Genomic DNA, 14,230 nt, shown 5'->3' on the forward strand with positions numbered 1-14,230 from the left:
AGCTGGGAACACGAGGGCCTTGGTCCTGTGGCCTGTCCTGCTCTTGCGTTATACTAGTGGGGATACAGGCCACTTCGAGTCCATTGTAAAGAATAGAGTTCTGTTATTTGGAAAAGGGGAAATATGAGGTGATGCGAGAACTCGTAGGAGGGGCTCCAGTCAGATCTAGGACTGTCAGGAAGTGTGTTCTGAAGGAAGTAATATCTAAACTAGCCCTCATGGTCTGTGGAAGCCAGTTGGAGAGCTGAGGGCGTAGAGTTCCTGGTGGAGGAAATCAATATGGGAGCATCCAGGGGCAACACAAAGAAGTCTCGCTCAAGGTAGTGAAAGAAATCCCTTTTCTCTCCTCTGGTTTTCTTCCTGTGTGTGGTGTGTTGTGGGCATTTATGTAGAAAATATCAAAAGATGATTCTGAGTCATTGCAGGATGGATTGTAAATGGCTTTGCAAGTCTGTTAGGGATTATGGACCTCATGTTAAGAGCGATTGGGAGGTCCTAGAAGATTTGGGGAAGAGCTTTATACAGACACAAATACACATGTATGTACTAGTGTACTTCACTTTCTGATGGTACCGGCATCGGCCATTCCTCTGTAAAGCGCACTGACTGAGAGGTTAGCAGGGTACAGCTTCCTGCGTGTTTGCTTGGTTTGGCTCTCCCAGTTGGTTTGTGTGTATGCCAAGAGTCAGTTATGTTTGTGCCTAAACGTGTTTTTACCAGTTCTATGTATTTTAAGGAATGGATGAAATATAAATTTGAACAAAGCATATTTTTCTATGAAAACAGAGTTTAATACTAAATGGGTGAAAAGATTCTAAAATTTGGGAAAAATTCAAGTAGAAAGATTTGATTGCTTGTCAAGAGTGTTTAAGAACTCTTTTCACTTAAACTACAAGTAGTAGAGGTGTATTATAATTGTGGTTTATGACTTTAAACCCGAGGATGTGGTTAGATACTTATAAACAGTCCTGGTCCTACATCAGAAGATGGGTAAATAAATGTACATTTGCTTGTTTTAAAGTAAAATAAGCAGTTTAAAACACATTTAAGATATATATATATATTTTTGTCTCTTGGCCAACTTCTTTTTATTCACTACTACCCCTGGTTGCATCAAATAATATGGCTTTTGTACATTGCACAGAAATTAGACATACTATATGATTAATGGAGCATTTAAAAATCATCTAAAAACTATCTTGACAGACAAAGCTTATTTCTGCAAACAGTCCATAGTATTTTTATTTTATTTATTTGACAGACAGAGACCACAAGTAGGCAGAGAGAGAGAAGGAAGCAGACTCCCCACTGAGTAGAGAGCCTGACGTGGGGCTCAATCCCAGGACTCTGGGATCATGACCTGAGCTGAAGGCAGAGGCTTTAAACCCACTGAGCCACCAAGGCACCCCCATAGCATTTTTTTTTAAACAGTTCATAGTATTGAAGAATTTGATGTTCACCCTCCATAAAATCAGTGGCTTTGCCGCTGGAAGATTAGTTTCTAACATATTAAAGCCTTGGCCACCATAAGACAAATGACAGAAATCCTGGCCACATTCCTTTTTCCTGATCTGCCAGTCAGGTTTTTGGAGCTGTTTCCACTTTCTCCTCTCCTCTCTCCAGGAGCAGAGGTAACTTGGAAGAAAATGCAACAAAAACAGCTTGATGAGACTAATAAAGGCTCTCCACATTCAGCCTCCTACTCAGTAGCTCCTGCTCACACAGGCAATGCGAAGCCAAGACGGAACATGGTGTTTAATGTCAGGGGTCTCACTCTGGCATCTATTTTCCAAAACTTATGTAGCTCACATAGTTCCTTTTGGTCTAATAATCACTAAAAAAACAATGCAAACTCATGTAAAAGTTTTCAATGGTGCAGAAAGATGAAGTCACATATTACTAGCTCAGCCTTGGGCAAGACAGTAGCTAGTCTCTCTGATTCTCCGTGTTTCCCTTTGTTAAACAGGATAATGAAAGCTCTTCTACAGGATTGTTCTAAGAGTACGGTGAGATAATATATATAAAATGACTATGATTTTTATTATTATTATTACTATTATTATTTTCTTTGTGGTTATATAGGTACTATTTTCATGTCATTGAGCAAAGAATAAATTTCCCCTACTGAGAAGTTTGGTTTTTTTCTAGGAAGTTGGAAACACTGGGGAGGACCATGCAGAAAAATGGTGAGTGTTGGAGTGCTTGGGTGGTTTGTCAGTTAAAGGGCTGCCTTTGGCTCAGTGTTGTTCCCAGAGCCTGTAGGATCAAGCCCTGAGGTGGGCTCCCTGCCTGGTGGGGAGCCTGCTTCTCCCTCTCCCTCGGCCACTCCCCCTGCTTGTGCTGCTGCTCTCTCTGTCTCCCTGTCATATAAATAAATAAATCTTTAAAAAGGAAAAGGAAAGTGGTGAGTGTGGAATGAGACGATCCAATCATTCAAATCAGCCAAGTCAACTACGGTAGGAAGTGATGTGATGTCACAGTCAGACCCCACTGACATCATGCTAGATGTCTGGGGCGTCCACAGGCACTCCAAATGCAGAGACCACAGCTGAACACGCATGGCTTCTGGTCGCTGCTGCAGTCCGCACCACCAGTGAATCTTTAGGATGCTGGAAGTAGCCACCCAAGATCCCAGTCTGGTAATTTGGGTGTCTTTCTCCTTCTCCCTGCCCCCGCCCCCAAACAGTCAACTTTCTCTGTGCTTCTAGCCCGGTATACTGAATCTCCTAATCCTTTCCTCTCCTTTCCAGTGTCACAAGACTGGAGCAGCTCATCACCGCTTTTGGGAACACCTCTAAACTGACCGGCTGTCCTCTAACGGATGCTTCTGCAATTGTCTTCCATGCTGAGAGCAAAGTGGTCCTGCTGGGCCGACTGGTACCAAGTTGGGTCCCTGACTGGTTTCTTTCAGTACTTCACAATCCCTTGCAGCATAAATTTCAGTTTCCTTACAGGGCCACCTAAGCTCTTACAGGAGTTCATGTATAGGAAGGTTTAAACAGCACCCGGACACGGTGAACTCTACAGAAGCGTCTATTATTTAAAAAGAAGATTTTTTTTTTTTTTTTTTTACATTTTATGTGTTTATTTGACAGAGAGACAATGAATGAGGGAGCACAAGCAGGGGGAGTGGGAGAGGGAGAAGCAGGCTTTCCCCTGGGCAGGGAGCTGGATGGGGGTTTGATCCTAGGACCCTGGAATCACGACCTGAGCCAAAGCAGACGCTTGACGACAAAACCCAGGCGCCCTGCTATTATTATTTTTTTAGTGACCTCATTTTCATTCTCCTGTTCCATCTAAAACACTCTCAGCAGCCATTGCTCACAGTTTTCCAAGCATACAGTGTTTACTGCACACCTCTAGCCCCGCACCCCACACACAGACACCCTTGCTCGGTTTTCAGACCACCTGGCCACACCGTCTATGCGAGGAACTCTTCGTCCTCGTATCCAGCCTCACCTGGTGCTTCAGAGCGTGCTCCCCACTAGTCACCTTCTTTTTTTTTTTTTTTTTTTTTAAGATTTTATTTATTTATTTATTTGACAGACAGAGATCACAAGCAGGCAGAGAGGCAGGCAGAGAGAGAGAGAGAGGGAAGCAGGCTCCCTGCTGAGCAGAGAGCCCGATGTGGGACTCGATCCCAGGACCCTGAGATCATGACCCAAGCCGAAGGCAGCGGCCTAACCCACTGAGCCACCCAGGCACCCCCCACTAGTCACCTTCTTGCACATTCTGTGCGACCTCAGCACATGGCCGTGTGTTTCCAGGGGTAACCACCACACTGGATGCTAATTTGCTTTTGTATTTCTCGGCCCTAACAGGTAGGAGCTCCCAAAATGCAGGGACTGACCTTGCTTATTTGAAGCACCCACTGTCAGACCTAATCTCGTTTAGGAAATGTGGGTGTTTTTGACCAAATGAAAAGTGCACGCAGCCATCAGACAAAATGTAATTAAGACTATTTGAGAACGTAGAAATTCCCTTTTGAGCAGAGAGAGGCAGTGGAGTTAAAATCCGTAGAACTGCGTTGATTGTCGCCTGTCCTGGCGGTGGTGCGCCACAGCCTGCAGTGCTAAGAGGTCCCGACCGGCGACCAGTGGGCGCTGCGTGGGTGTTTCGGGAGAGTAACCAGTGCGCCACCTCCTCCGCTGCTTTGGGGTCAGGTGGTGGGAACTGTATCCACCTTTCCGCAAAATGTGCCGCGTCTCCGTAGGGCTGGAGGGTCTCTCGCCGACCAGCCCCCCCGAAAGCGTCTTCTTGCCCATTTCCCCCCGGAGGCCGCCACCCCGCGCCCCAGCACCGCGCGGACGGGGTGCCCGCAGCCCCGCGGCGGGCGGCGGCGGGCGGCGGCGGGAGGCGGGAGGCCGCGGGGCCCCGGCTGCGGGCTCGCCCCGCCCTGCGCGTCACGTGCGCCGCGCTGCGGACTCCCCCTCCTCCGCCGCCCCCGTCCCCGGCGCCGCCTCCCCGGCCTCCTCCTCCCCGCGAGGCGCGCGAGGCAGACGGCACGAGCCCGAGCGAGGAGCCCGCAGCCCGGGCGTCCGCCGCCGCCGCCGGGAGCCCCGCAATATGCCGCCGGGGCCCCGCGGCTCTCGGCCATGGCGAGGCTCCGCCGGCGCGTCCCCTGCGCCCTGCTGCTCGGCCTGGCCGCGCTGCTGCTGAAGGCGCGGCTGGTGCCCGCGGCCGCTCGCGCCGAGCTCGGCCGCTCCGACCTCAGCCTCATCCGGCAGCAGCAGCGGCAGCGCGAGGAGGCGGCGGAGGAGAGGCCGGAGGCGCCGGCGGTGCGCCCCACCGGGCCCGCGGCAGGTAGGTCCCGGCGCCCCGCCCGGCCCTGCCCTGGCGTCGCCGCGGGGAGCTCGCGGGCCCCGTCGCCGCCCCCCGCCGCCGCCCCCCGCGCCCCGTCGCCGCCCCCCGCGCCCCGTCGCCGCCCCCCGCGCCCCGTCGCCGCCCCCCGCGCCCCGTCGCCGCCCCCCGCGCTCGCTCCCCAGCGCCCGACCCTCCGCCGCCTCCGCGGACCTGCCCGGACCCCGCCCGCGGCTCGGCGGCGCGCGCGCTTCGGGGACCCGCCTTGGGGGCGAGCCCTCGGGGCAGCGCGGGACCCGCAGTGGGCCGGGGAGGGGTCGCAGGGGCCGGGCGAGTGGCCGCCCGAGGCCTCGCGTCCTTCCCTCCCTCCTCGCCGAGCCCTTCCCCGCGCGTCTCCCTGGCCCCGCCGGCGTCTCCGCTCCCGGAGACCGAAGCCTCTCGCCGCGGACACCCACGCGCCTTCCCCGCAGCTCGCGCCGCCGCTGCGTTTACGTGTAGATCCGGGGAAGCTCGATTCCTTTTATCTTCCGTTTCTGGGTTTTCTGGTCAGCTCATTCCGTCGGGGTGATGAGACGGACTCAGCAGAACGGAACCGGAGCGGGGGTGCAGGGAGGGCGCAGAGGAGCGGCGGGCGGGGACGACGCGGTCCGTGGTGACGCCGCGCAGCCTGCGGACGGTCCCCGCGCGGTGGGGTGCCCCGTGCGACCCGGCGGGCGGAGGGACAGCGGGACGGTCGGTGCTCACCGCCTCTCCGCACCCCCGCCCCAGCGCCCTGCCGGCCGCGGGGCTCCCGCTGTTTACGGAGGGAAAACCCGCCCCTTGTTTTGGCAAGTGCGTTTAGCTTCCCGCAATACCAGAGTGAATTCTATTTTAACGCTGGTTTTGCTTTAAAATCCTGCCTCGTGACATGCGAGACGATGAGAAGGAGACGCTGGGATCATCTCACTCTGTGCGCGTCGCCCGGGCAGTGCTCGGGCCTACGGCTGCGGTTCCCGACTCGGTGGTTTAATGCGTCGGAGCCGAGGACGGAGTCGCCGGCGTGTGCGGGAGCGTGTGCTGCTGACCGGCGTGTGCGGGAGCGTGTGCTGCTGACCGGAGTGTGCGGGAGCGTGCGTTGCCGACCCGGGTGTGCGGGAGCGTGTGTTGCCGACCAGAGTGTGCGGGAGCGTGCGTTGCCAACCAGAGACTGCGGGAGCGTGTGCTGCCGACCGGAGTGTGCGGGAGCGTGTGCTGCCGACCCGGGTGTGCGGGAGCGTGTGTTGCCGACCGGCGTGTACGGGAGCGTGCGTTGCCGACCAGAGACTGCGGGAGCGTGCGTTGCCGACCCGGGTGTGCGGGAGCGTGTGCTGCCGACCGGAGACTGCGGGAGCGTGCGTTGCCAACCAGAGACTGCGGGAGCGTGTGCTGCGGACCGGACCGTGCGGGAGCATGTGTTGCCAACCAGAGTGTGCGGGAGCATGTGTTGCCGACACCCTCTAAACCAGTTACTAACACTCGAGTGTGGGTACGAGTCCCGAGAGGAACGCGGTGTGCGACGGTTTTCCCGGCGCTCTGGGACTCCGGTGCGACCAGCATGGCTCGAGGCTGCCCGAGACGCGCTGGCTGTGGAAATACGGAGACTAAAGATGGACAGCAACTGAGAGCCCGTCTGGCCCGAGAGGATTCCGGGCATCAATGACAAAACAGTTCTGAGAGTGGTGATGGGTTCTGTGCTTTGCAGTGTATTTTTAGTCTGATACATCTTTTTTTTCAGAAATACTAGTTAAATGGGTTTTGACTACGGTGGTGTATGTTGTGATGAAGGTTATGAAAAACTAAAACATAGGAAAACTTTTGTATCGAGCTGCAAATTAAAATGCTTATTTTCTGTTATTTGTGAAAATATTTTTGAAAACAGTTGTTGTTTGGGAAACTCGCAGTTGTTGTCTTATTTACATATTAGCTTAATCAAAATAAAGGAATTACTACCAAGCGGATCAAACCGGAGCCTGCAAAGTAATCGATTTTGACTCTTGCTTTCCCTCAAAAACTAACTTCGCAAAGCCAGTGGCAAAGAAGAGAGCAACTCAGTTGATTGTGGTTTTAGTTACTGAAATATCGTGTCCTTTAACGAACTACAGCCAATAAACAAACGAGTTAAAATACTCCTCTGAGCACAATGTCACTTCCCATTCCCACCTTGGCTCCTTGAGTGTCTGTTCTCTCTCCCAACTGAGGATCTTTTGGGAAACATTCCATAGGCTCACTGCTGCCCCCAGGCCTCTGGTTGGCTGCCCCTCTCTTTCACAGTAGAAGTCCAGACACTGAAAATGGCCCACTGAGGCTTAGAGCCTCCCGGGGCACCCCTCCCCCTCCTGTCTCTCACTTCTCTGACCCTGCTCACTCCAGTACATCCACACTGGTTCCCTGTGTCTTCATTTTTGCCGGTGGGCCTGCGTGGGACCTTTGACCTTGCCATTTTCTCCACCTGGAATTCTGAAACTTCACTTTCCTCGGGTTTGCTCAGTGTCACTGTCACAAAGAAGCCTTTCCTGACCAGCTCAGTTAAATGGTCATCTTTATGCCCTTTTGTAATGCTGCTTCTCCCTGGTGCTTGCTACCCTCAGCCCTTCCTCTACGCCTGCCTCCTCCTGCTAGAATGTAAGAGGATACGGACTTTGTTCTGTTCACTACTACGTTAAATTATTCTGTATATTTCAAAGACCTGGAAGGGCATCCGCTGTAGGTAGGCACGGATAAATGTGTTCAAAGAGTGAATGAATGAATGAACGAATGAATGAATGAATAAACAAATATGCTGGCATCAAGGATCTTTCTGATCCTTTCTGGGCGTTTGCTACTTCATCATCTTGTGAAATTCTGCACCAGAGTTTAGTGAGGGTTGTGTTAAAGGAACGTTGGGTATACATATTTGTAAGTAGAGGGGATATGAAGTTTAGATGTTTAGTTTTACCTAATTTCAGTGTTTGTCCTGTTCCGACTCTGGAGAGCTGATCGATGCCAGCATGGAGTCTGCTCCTCACGCCTGTCCAGATTCTTCACCCAAGGGCAGTTACGATCCCCTTACGACCTGGGAGGTATTAACAAACCTTTAAGTAGCTGTTACGGAGCTCGGGTTAGTTCTTTGACTCTGCCTGGCGCTTCTGATTCTTTGGACACATTACGTGAACAAGTATAGGATTTGTCACAAGCAAAACTTTGAAAACTAATATGGCATCTTTGGTGACTGGTACATGACTGAGCCTTGTCAGTCCACAGTAGAGAAACTGCGCATTGACCTTTGTTCGTATTCTCTGGATGTTATTATTCTGAAAATGTATATCTTTGTATTCCTGAGAAATTAGGAAGTGAAGGTGAAGAGTTGAGTATGAGATTGAAATAATCAGGACGTAAAAAAGTGAATTTTTGTCTTCTCGTTAATTATAAAACACCATCTTTGGAGCGCAGAGAGAGTAAAGGCGTAGGCAGAGGTCTGTCAGGTCTGTTGTTCTCTCCAGTGCAGGCAGCCGCTTGGATTTCTCCATCCGCACCCGTGTTTGTTAGAAATAAAGATGGGAGGGCCCAGGGGAGAATTAATTTGGGGGTTGGTGCTAGCTGAGAAACCATACCCTATTCACTCTGATGGCCCATTAGCCGCGAGGCTTGCTGGGGGTGGGGCCAGGGGAGCCCGAGAAAATCGTGAGCTCCATTTCAGATTCTCCACGTGAGGTGACACAGGGCACCTCCACGCATCTTTCTAAATGTCTTCTGCACACAGAAGCAGCTTCTCGAGAGATACATTTTCATGATATAAAATTTTTGATGGAACATTTCACTGATACATATTTTAGCCTTTTGATTTTGGAAAATGTCAGATATTTAGAAAGTAAACACAGCAGCATTTGAGAAGCCTGTACTGGTCTCCCAGCCGTGATAGTGGCTGAATTCGGCCACCGTCATTTCACACACCCATGCGCCCATCCCTCTGTGTGGGATTTTGTTGGGGGGCGGGTGGCAGGGGAATGCACACACATCGAAATGTCCGTATCTCAGGTGTACTATTTTATATTTTTGACAAATGGATAGGCTCATAGGACCACCAACCCTATGAAGATAGAGAACCTTTGCATCCCTCTAGAAAGTTCCCTCCTGCTTCCTTCCCAGGCAATCCCTGTCCCTTACCAAGAGATGACACTGTTTTACTTTTATCGTGCATTAATTTTGTGCATTTTCTGGTGCCTCATAAAATAGGATCATATAGCATGCACTCTTTTGTGTCTGGCTTCTCTAGCTCCATCTAATTTCCGTAGGTTTTGTCCATATTCTTGTGTGTTCAGTAGTTTCCTTTTACTGCTGATCCGTAGCCCATCATAGGGATTACTCTAGTTTTGTTTATCGCTTCCTTCTGTTGATGGTGATTTGGGTCATTTCCAGCTTTGACTATTGTAAGTGAAGCCGGTACATTCCTGGACAAATCATTGGGTGTGCACGTCCTCATATCTCTTTAGTAAATGCCTAGGGAATTGCTGGGCCAAGTAGTACGCTTGGAAAGTTAAAACATTTTCCCCCAATTCTGTATAGCTGGAACCACACTTCATAATCTATAATTTAAAAATTATGAAATCCAATAGTATTACTGTATGCTTTCTTTTTTTAATTAGTCACCATACAATACCTCATTAGTTTTTGATGTACTGTTCCGTGATTCACGGTTTATCACCCAGTGCTCCAGTAAATCCGTGCCCTCCTTAACACCAATCACTGGGCTCACCCTTCTCCCCTCTAAACCCTCAGTTGGTTTTGTATACCCCCCCCCCCCGCTCTGATTCCCCACCCATTCTTTCCTTCCTTCTCCTAACTATACTTTCTATTAAACTCAAATAACTTGATTTAAAGAACCTGATTGAAATCTCCCATCCATGAAAACATTTATTTATTTATTCCCCCTCCCCCTATTTCAATGAACTTGAAAATCAATAAGAGAAGTGGGATTAAAAATGAACTGTTCTACCTGAAGTACTTGTGCTTTGAAGGCCATAGTCCCAGATGGGGTAATCATGATTTCTTTCCAGGATTTTAGTAACCAAAGGGGGCTATTTCTTGGTGTTGATTACTGATTGAAAAACACATGCCATTGTGTTGAATTTGAGTTCAGTTTGTTTTTGTGGTGGTTTTGTAATGTTTTTAATGTGACTGAACAGAAACAACATTTTTTTTTTTTTTGGAAACATAACTACCCCCCACAACCTCCAGTTGAGTTTGTAAATTTTGACCTGGACACTCAGGTTTGTCTGACTAGGTTAGCTGCATCGTTGCCATTGGTTGGCTTGGCTCAGTGTAGGTCTCTTAATTTCCTTTTGTCCAGATTGCCTTAGCTAGAACATGGAAACAATGTTTCCATCTACTATTGGTAAAAAGTATACTTTGTAGTATTTACCTGGGAAATTCCAAAACCTTGAAAACTGTGTGTTGTAATGCAGTACCTCATAAGCTTAAGAAACAGCCTCTGTTTGCTTTGAAGATTGTTTGGAGATGTCCCTTTAGCTCGCCTTTTGTGTGAGCACAGCCCATATGCCTAGAACATACCCAATTGTCTGCTTTTTAAGTTCTCTTATGACGGTGTCCGTAGGACCAGGCAGTATTCTTAAGTACTTGGTGATGAGGTCTGTGACTATAAAGGCCCATTCCCTTGGGCCTAAAACGAGTGATTCTGAGTAGGGTATTTCATTTCATGTAGGGTAGAGTGTGTGAAGGAAATGTTAATCATTGTCTGTCCTTACTAACATAGCAAATCTGCCGCTGGAATCTGGAGAACCCAGACTGTAACTCACCCCAATACTGTATTAAGCTTCTCTGAAACCTTTAGTTGATAATGCCTATTAAGATATCTATGTTAAGGTTCTATGTCTTGCACAGAAATTAAGATTTTAAATGAACTTCATTTATATGGGAGTGAGATCTTGATTTCTATTTAATGTGCATTTTTCTGAAGGAGGTTTTTATATAATAATTAGGAAATAATTCAAAAGTAAATATTCATTAGTATTATCAGCTATTGTATTTATTTCAGTTTTGTTTCTGTTCAGTAAATAAATGTTATTTAAAAATGGTGTAGTTTTGGGGCACCTGGGTGGCTCGTGGGTTAAAGTCTCTGCCTTCTGCTCAAGTTGTGTGTCCTCAGTGAGGAGCCTGCTTCCTCCTCTCTCTCTGCCTGCCTCTCTGCCTACTTGTGATCTCTGTCTGTCAAATAAATAAATAAAATCACTTAAAACAATAAAAACAGTGTAGTTTTAATGTACTTGTTGGCTCTGTGGACATGGAGAACACGAACGCAGGTAAGGCAATACCGATTCGTAGCTACAGCCCTCAATGCTAGTTAGTTTTAGGTGACCAGTTAGTTGGAAGCTGGTAGAAATGTCCAGTCTCAAGCCAGAGCTCATGTTGTGAGGACCCTGGCTTATTTCTGAGGAAGGTACTGGAGGGACATAGTACAATTCCATACCCTCTGACTGAATCCAGTGTCTGTGGTTTTGTTCCCAGGTAAGTCCTCCCCTGCTTTATCGTAGCAAACAGGATGGAGAGACAGATGATTTGTTTTTCCCAGTGGGTTAGCAATAACCAGGAGTTGTGTAGAAGTTGGAAGTGTCTTGGAGTTTCTGACTTACTGGATTTTGTGGCCCATGCCACCCTCGCTTACTCCCCTGGTTTTGGAAAGGGTAGAAATTAAGTTGTCAAAATATGCTCAGTATAGTTAAGTGGATTATGGTTCTTCAAAACTTTGAACATGTTCTTTTGTGTTGTACGAGTAGAGTTTATAAATGCCTGGGTGGCTGAGACAACATTACCCAAGAGACCAGAAGAAGATCTAGTTACTGTAAAAATGAAAGCAGGGAGGCCCTACCTTTTATGTAAGGGGGAACATGTCACCAAAAGTAGTAGGAATAGTGGGATTTATTTAAATATTTGACTAAGAATAAACTATGCATGAATCAGTGATGAGTATGTCATGAAACACAAATTATGATTAATTAAATTTGTATACCTAGAGTTAGGGAAAAATCTATCTACTTATTTATATTTAAATGAATTGATATATTCCAAAGCTTTACATTTACAGACAGATACCTTCTTTTCATAAAATAAGTACTTCCCAAAATATAGTTTCTAATATATTTGTGCTAGTAGATTTTGGATTTTTAGCTGAAAAGCTATGATTTAATACTGACTAAATTAATCAGTTTAACACTAATTCATAATCATAAACAAGAAAATTTTTTAGTAATGTATGAAACAACTAATCTCATCTTCCAGTGTTATTTATAGTGGAACAGTATCTAATATCAATTAAAATATGTAATAATTAAAAGTACAAAATTTTTACTTTGCAGATTATAGTGAGCCTTCTTGGAACCCTAGGCTCTTAGAACTAGAATGAGGTAGAAGTGACCTTTCCTTAAAGTGCTTTGCCCGGCAGTGTTTGAAAAGTATCTAACATGAGCTCGAACACATCCGTAGCTGAAAAGACGTTGTGGTAGCCCCTGGCAGTTACAAAGTCTGATAAAGCTGAGCGTTAAGGACAATCTGATGTTTTCCCCACATAGGAAATATGACTGGGATGAGTGAATGTTTTTATCATCTCAACTTCCCCTGTCAACTAATTAAGTTTGCGAATGAGAAAAATTGAAAGAGTGTGTGTTGTAAAATTTCTTCTGTACCATCGTGTTTCAAAGAGGGAAGGTCTTGTGAATTCATAAATCTTGGTTAAGTGTGGGGTGTGGAAGTGGAGGAGGTGAAGACTTCGGAGTCTGAAGAGAAAGGAAGGAGTCAGAAGTACCATAACTCACTGCGATGAGTCTGAGAGGGGGTCATGTCGGTAAGTTCACGGGAGCGGAGATCAGGCACAAGGCGCCACTGTGCGTATGAGGGACTAAGCAGCCGAGGGAGGGCTGTAGGGGGCTCTTGGAGAGCCTGAAATCAATGATGCAATCTGTAAGTGTCTAGTATTCAGGGTCTCTCTAAGATTTTCAGAGGCATCTTTGACCTCAGAAGTGTTAAGAAAACCTGCCCTTGTTAATTAGTCCTTTGTGAGAAGACCCCATAAGAGGAAGATAAAGGTAACATTCAGACTCAAATAGCAGTTTTGTATGTTCTTAACGTGAAGTTTCTCTGTTACTGTGCACACGTGATGGGTGAAATCAGTAGGTGTGGCAGCAGCGTAACTCATCCTCCGGAAGGCTTTCACCCTTACGAGAGCTGGTGGCTTGGGATGCGTGTGCCTTGGTCTGTCCCTTCATCCTTTGGCTTCTGTCCCTGCTGTAGAAGAGCTACCAACACCCGACAGAGCTCTCTTGCTAAACCCCATGACTCTGGGTTTCTTTATATCGAGGCTTTGTTATATGATAAACTGGTGGGATACCTTATACCTGAAAAAGCCCTCTGTTCAGAATTCATTGGCAGTCAGCCCAGAAACTTTCTGTGCCTTGGCTTTTGGCCATTCCACAGAAGAATGGGGTCACTGAGATTAAGTTAATAATCTTAATAAGGGCTCTAATGATTTGGTGAGTCATCTAATCCTTTCAGGTCTGATTATAAGCCTCAATCAGTTTTAGCAGATGAGGACCTACTCAGGTTGTTATTAATTCCCCAAGAAGGCATTTATAAAAACCTAAGCCTTTCCCCACCAGTGAAATATGTATTAATCTTTGGTCTTTAAACAGTTTTGGGGTCAAAATAGTCATTTCAGCTTACAGTGATTGAGTCTGCCAGCAGATGAACTTGCTGCTTTCATTACCAGTGCTCTCCTGGGCTTTCAAAATTAATGTTGTTCCTAAACTCACTGAAACCTATATGTTTTCTACTCACTTTTTTGATTCATGCCTTTCCCGACTTCACTAATAACTGAAAAATGAGATTCTACAATGAGTGCATAGCAGAGTAAGGAATTTTATTTGTCTTGAGGAACAACTTCACATAGCAGAATTTTTCTTTCCTTTGAAAATCCAAATGCAGAGATTTGTATTTCAACACATTTCGATGTTTCGAAGATAAATAAATGTGTCGCCACTTGGAAAATTGCAGCTTCAGAGAACAGCATGGGATACGGACATGGAGGCAAAAACGAAGGCGGCATCCCTGCTGGATGCAGGTCTTTCTGTGACCACTGTGCCCGCACACACGAGGGCGGCTCCTGGTCTAGAACTCGGGGCAGGGACTGTGTCTTCAAGCTGCCGGAAGACACGTCTAACAAAGGCACGTGAGAATAGGCCTGTTCTACTCCCCTTTCCTCCCCGTCGGCCGGCCTCATCAATAGCATAATACCGAGTCTGTGGCTTTGCGTAATTGGCTGTGCAATGATTATGTTACTTTAAAAAAGCGATGGCTAAGTATTAATGTTAGAACCATAAAGAGCTTGATACTGTAATATGTAGGTAATTAAAATATCTTTATATTC

The 14,230-nt window shown here is 47.5% G+C and overlaps 1 protein-coding gene across 1 annotated transcript in view; it reads left to right on the forward strand.

The window, feature by feature from the left end:
- The first annotated feature begins 4,447 nt into the window (after positions 1 to 4,447).
- Positions 4,448 to 14,230, forward strand: part of FAM171B (family with sequence similarity 171 member B) — a 65,236-nt gene continuing 55,453 nt past the window's right edge. Inside the window, exon 1 of the mRNA XM_045086445.1 lies at positions 4,448 to 4,803. Coding sequence (XP_044942380.1) covers positions 4,596 to 4,803 — 208 coding nt within the window. The 5' untranslated portion in view covers positions 4,448 to 4,595. The remainder of the gene's footprint in view (positions 4,804 to 14,230) is intronic.

Source organism: Mustela putorius, unplaced genomic scaffold, assembly GCF_011764305.1.
Source record: "Mustela putorius furo isolate JIRA1106 unplaced genomic scaffold, ASM1176430v1.1 tig00000992_pilon_pilon_pilon, whole genome shotgun sequence".
NCBI classification, from domain to species: Eukaryota; Metazoa; Chordata; class Mammalia; order Carnivora; family Mustelidae; genus Mustela; species Mustela putorius.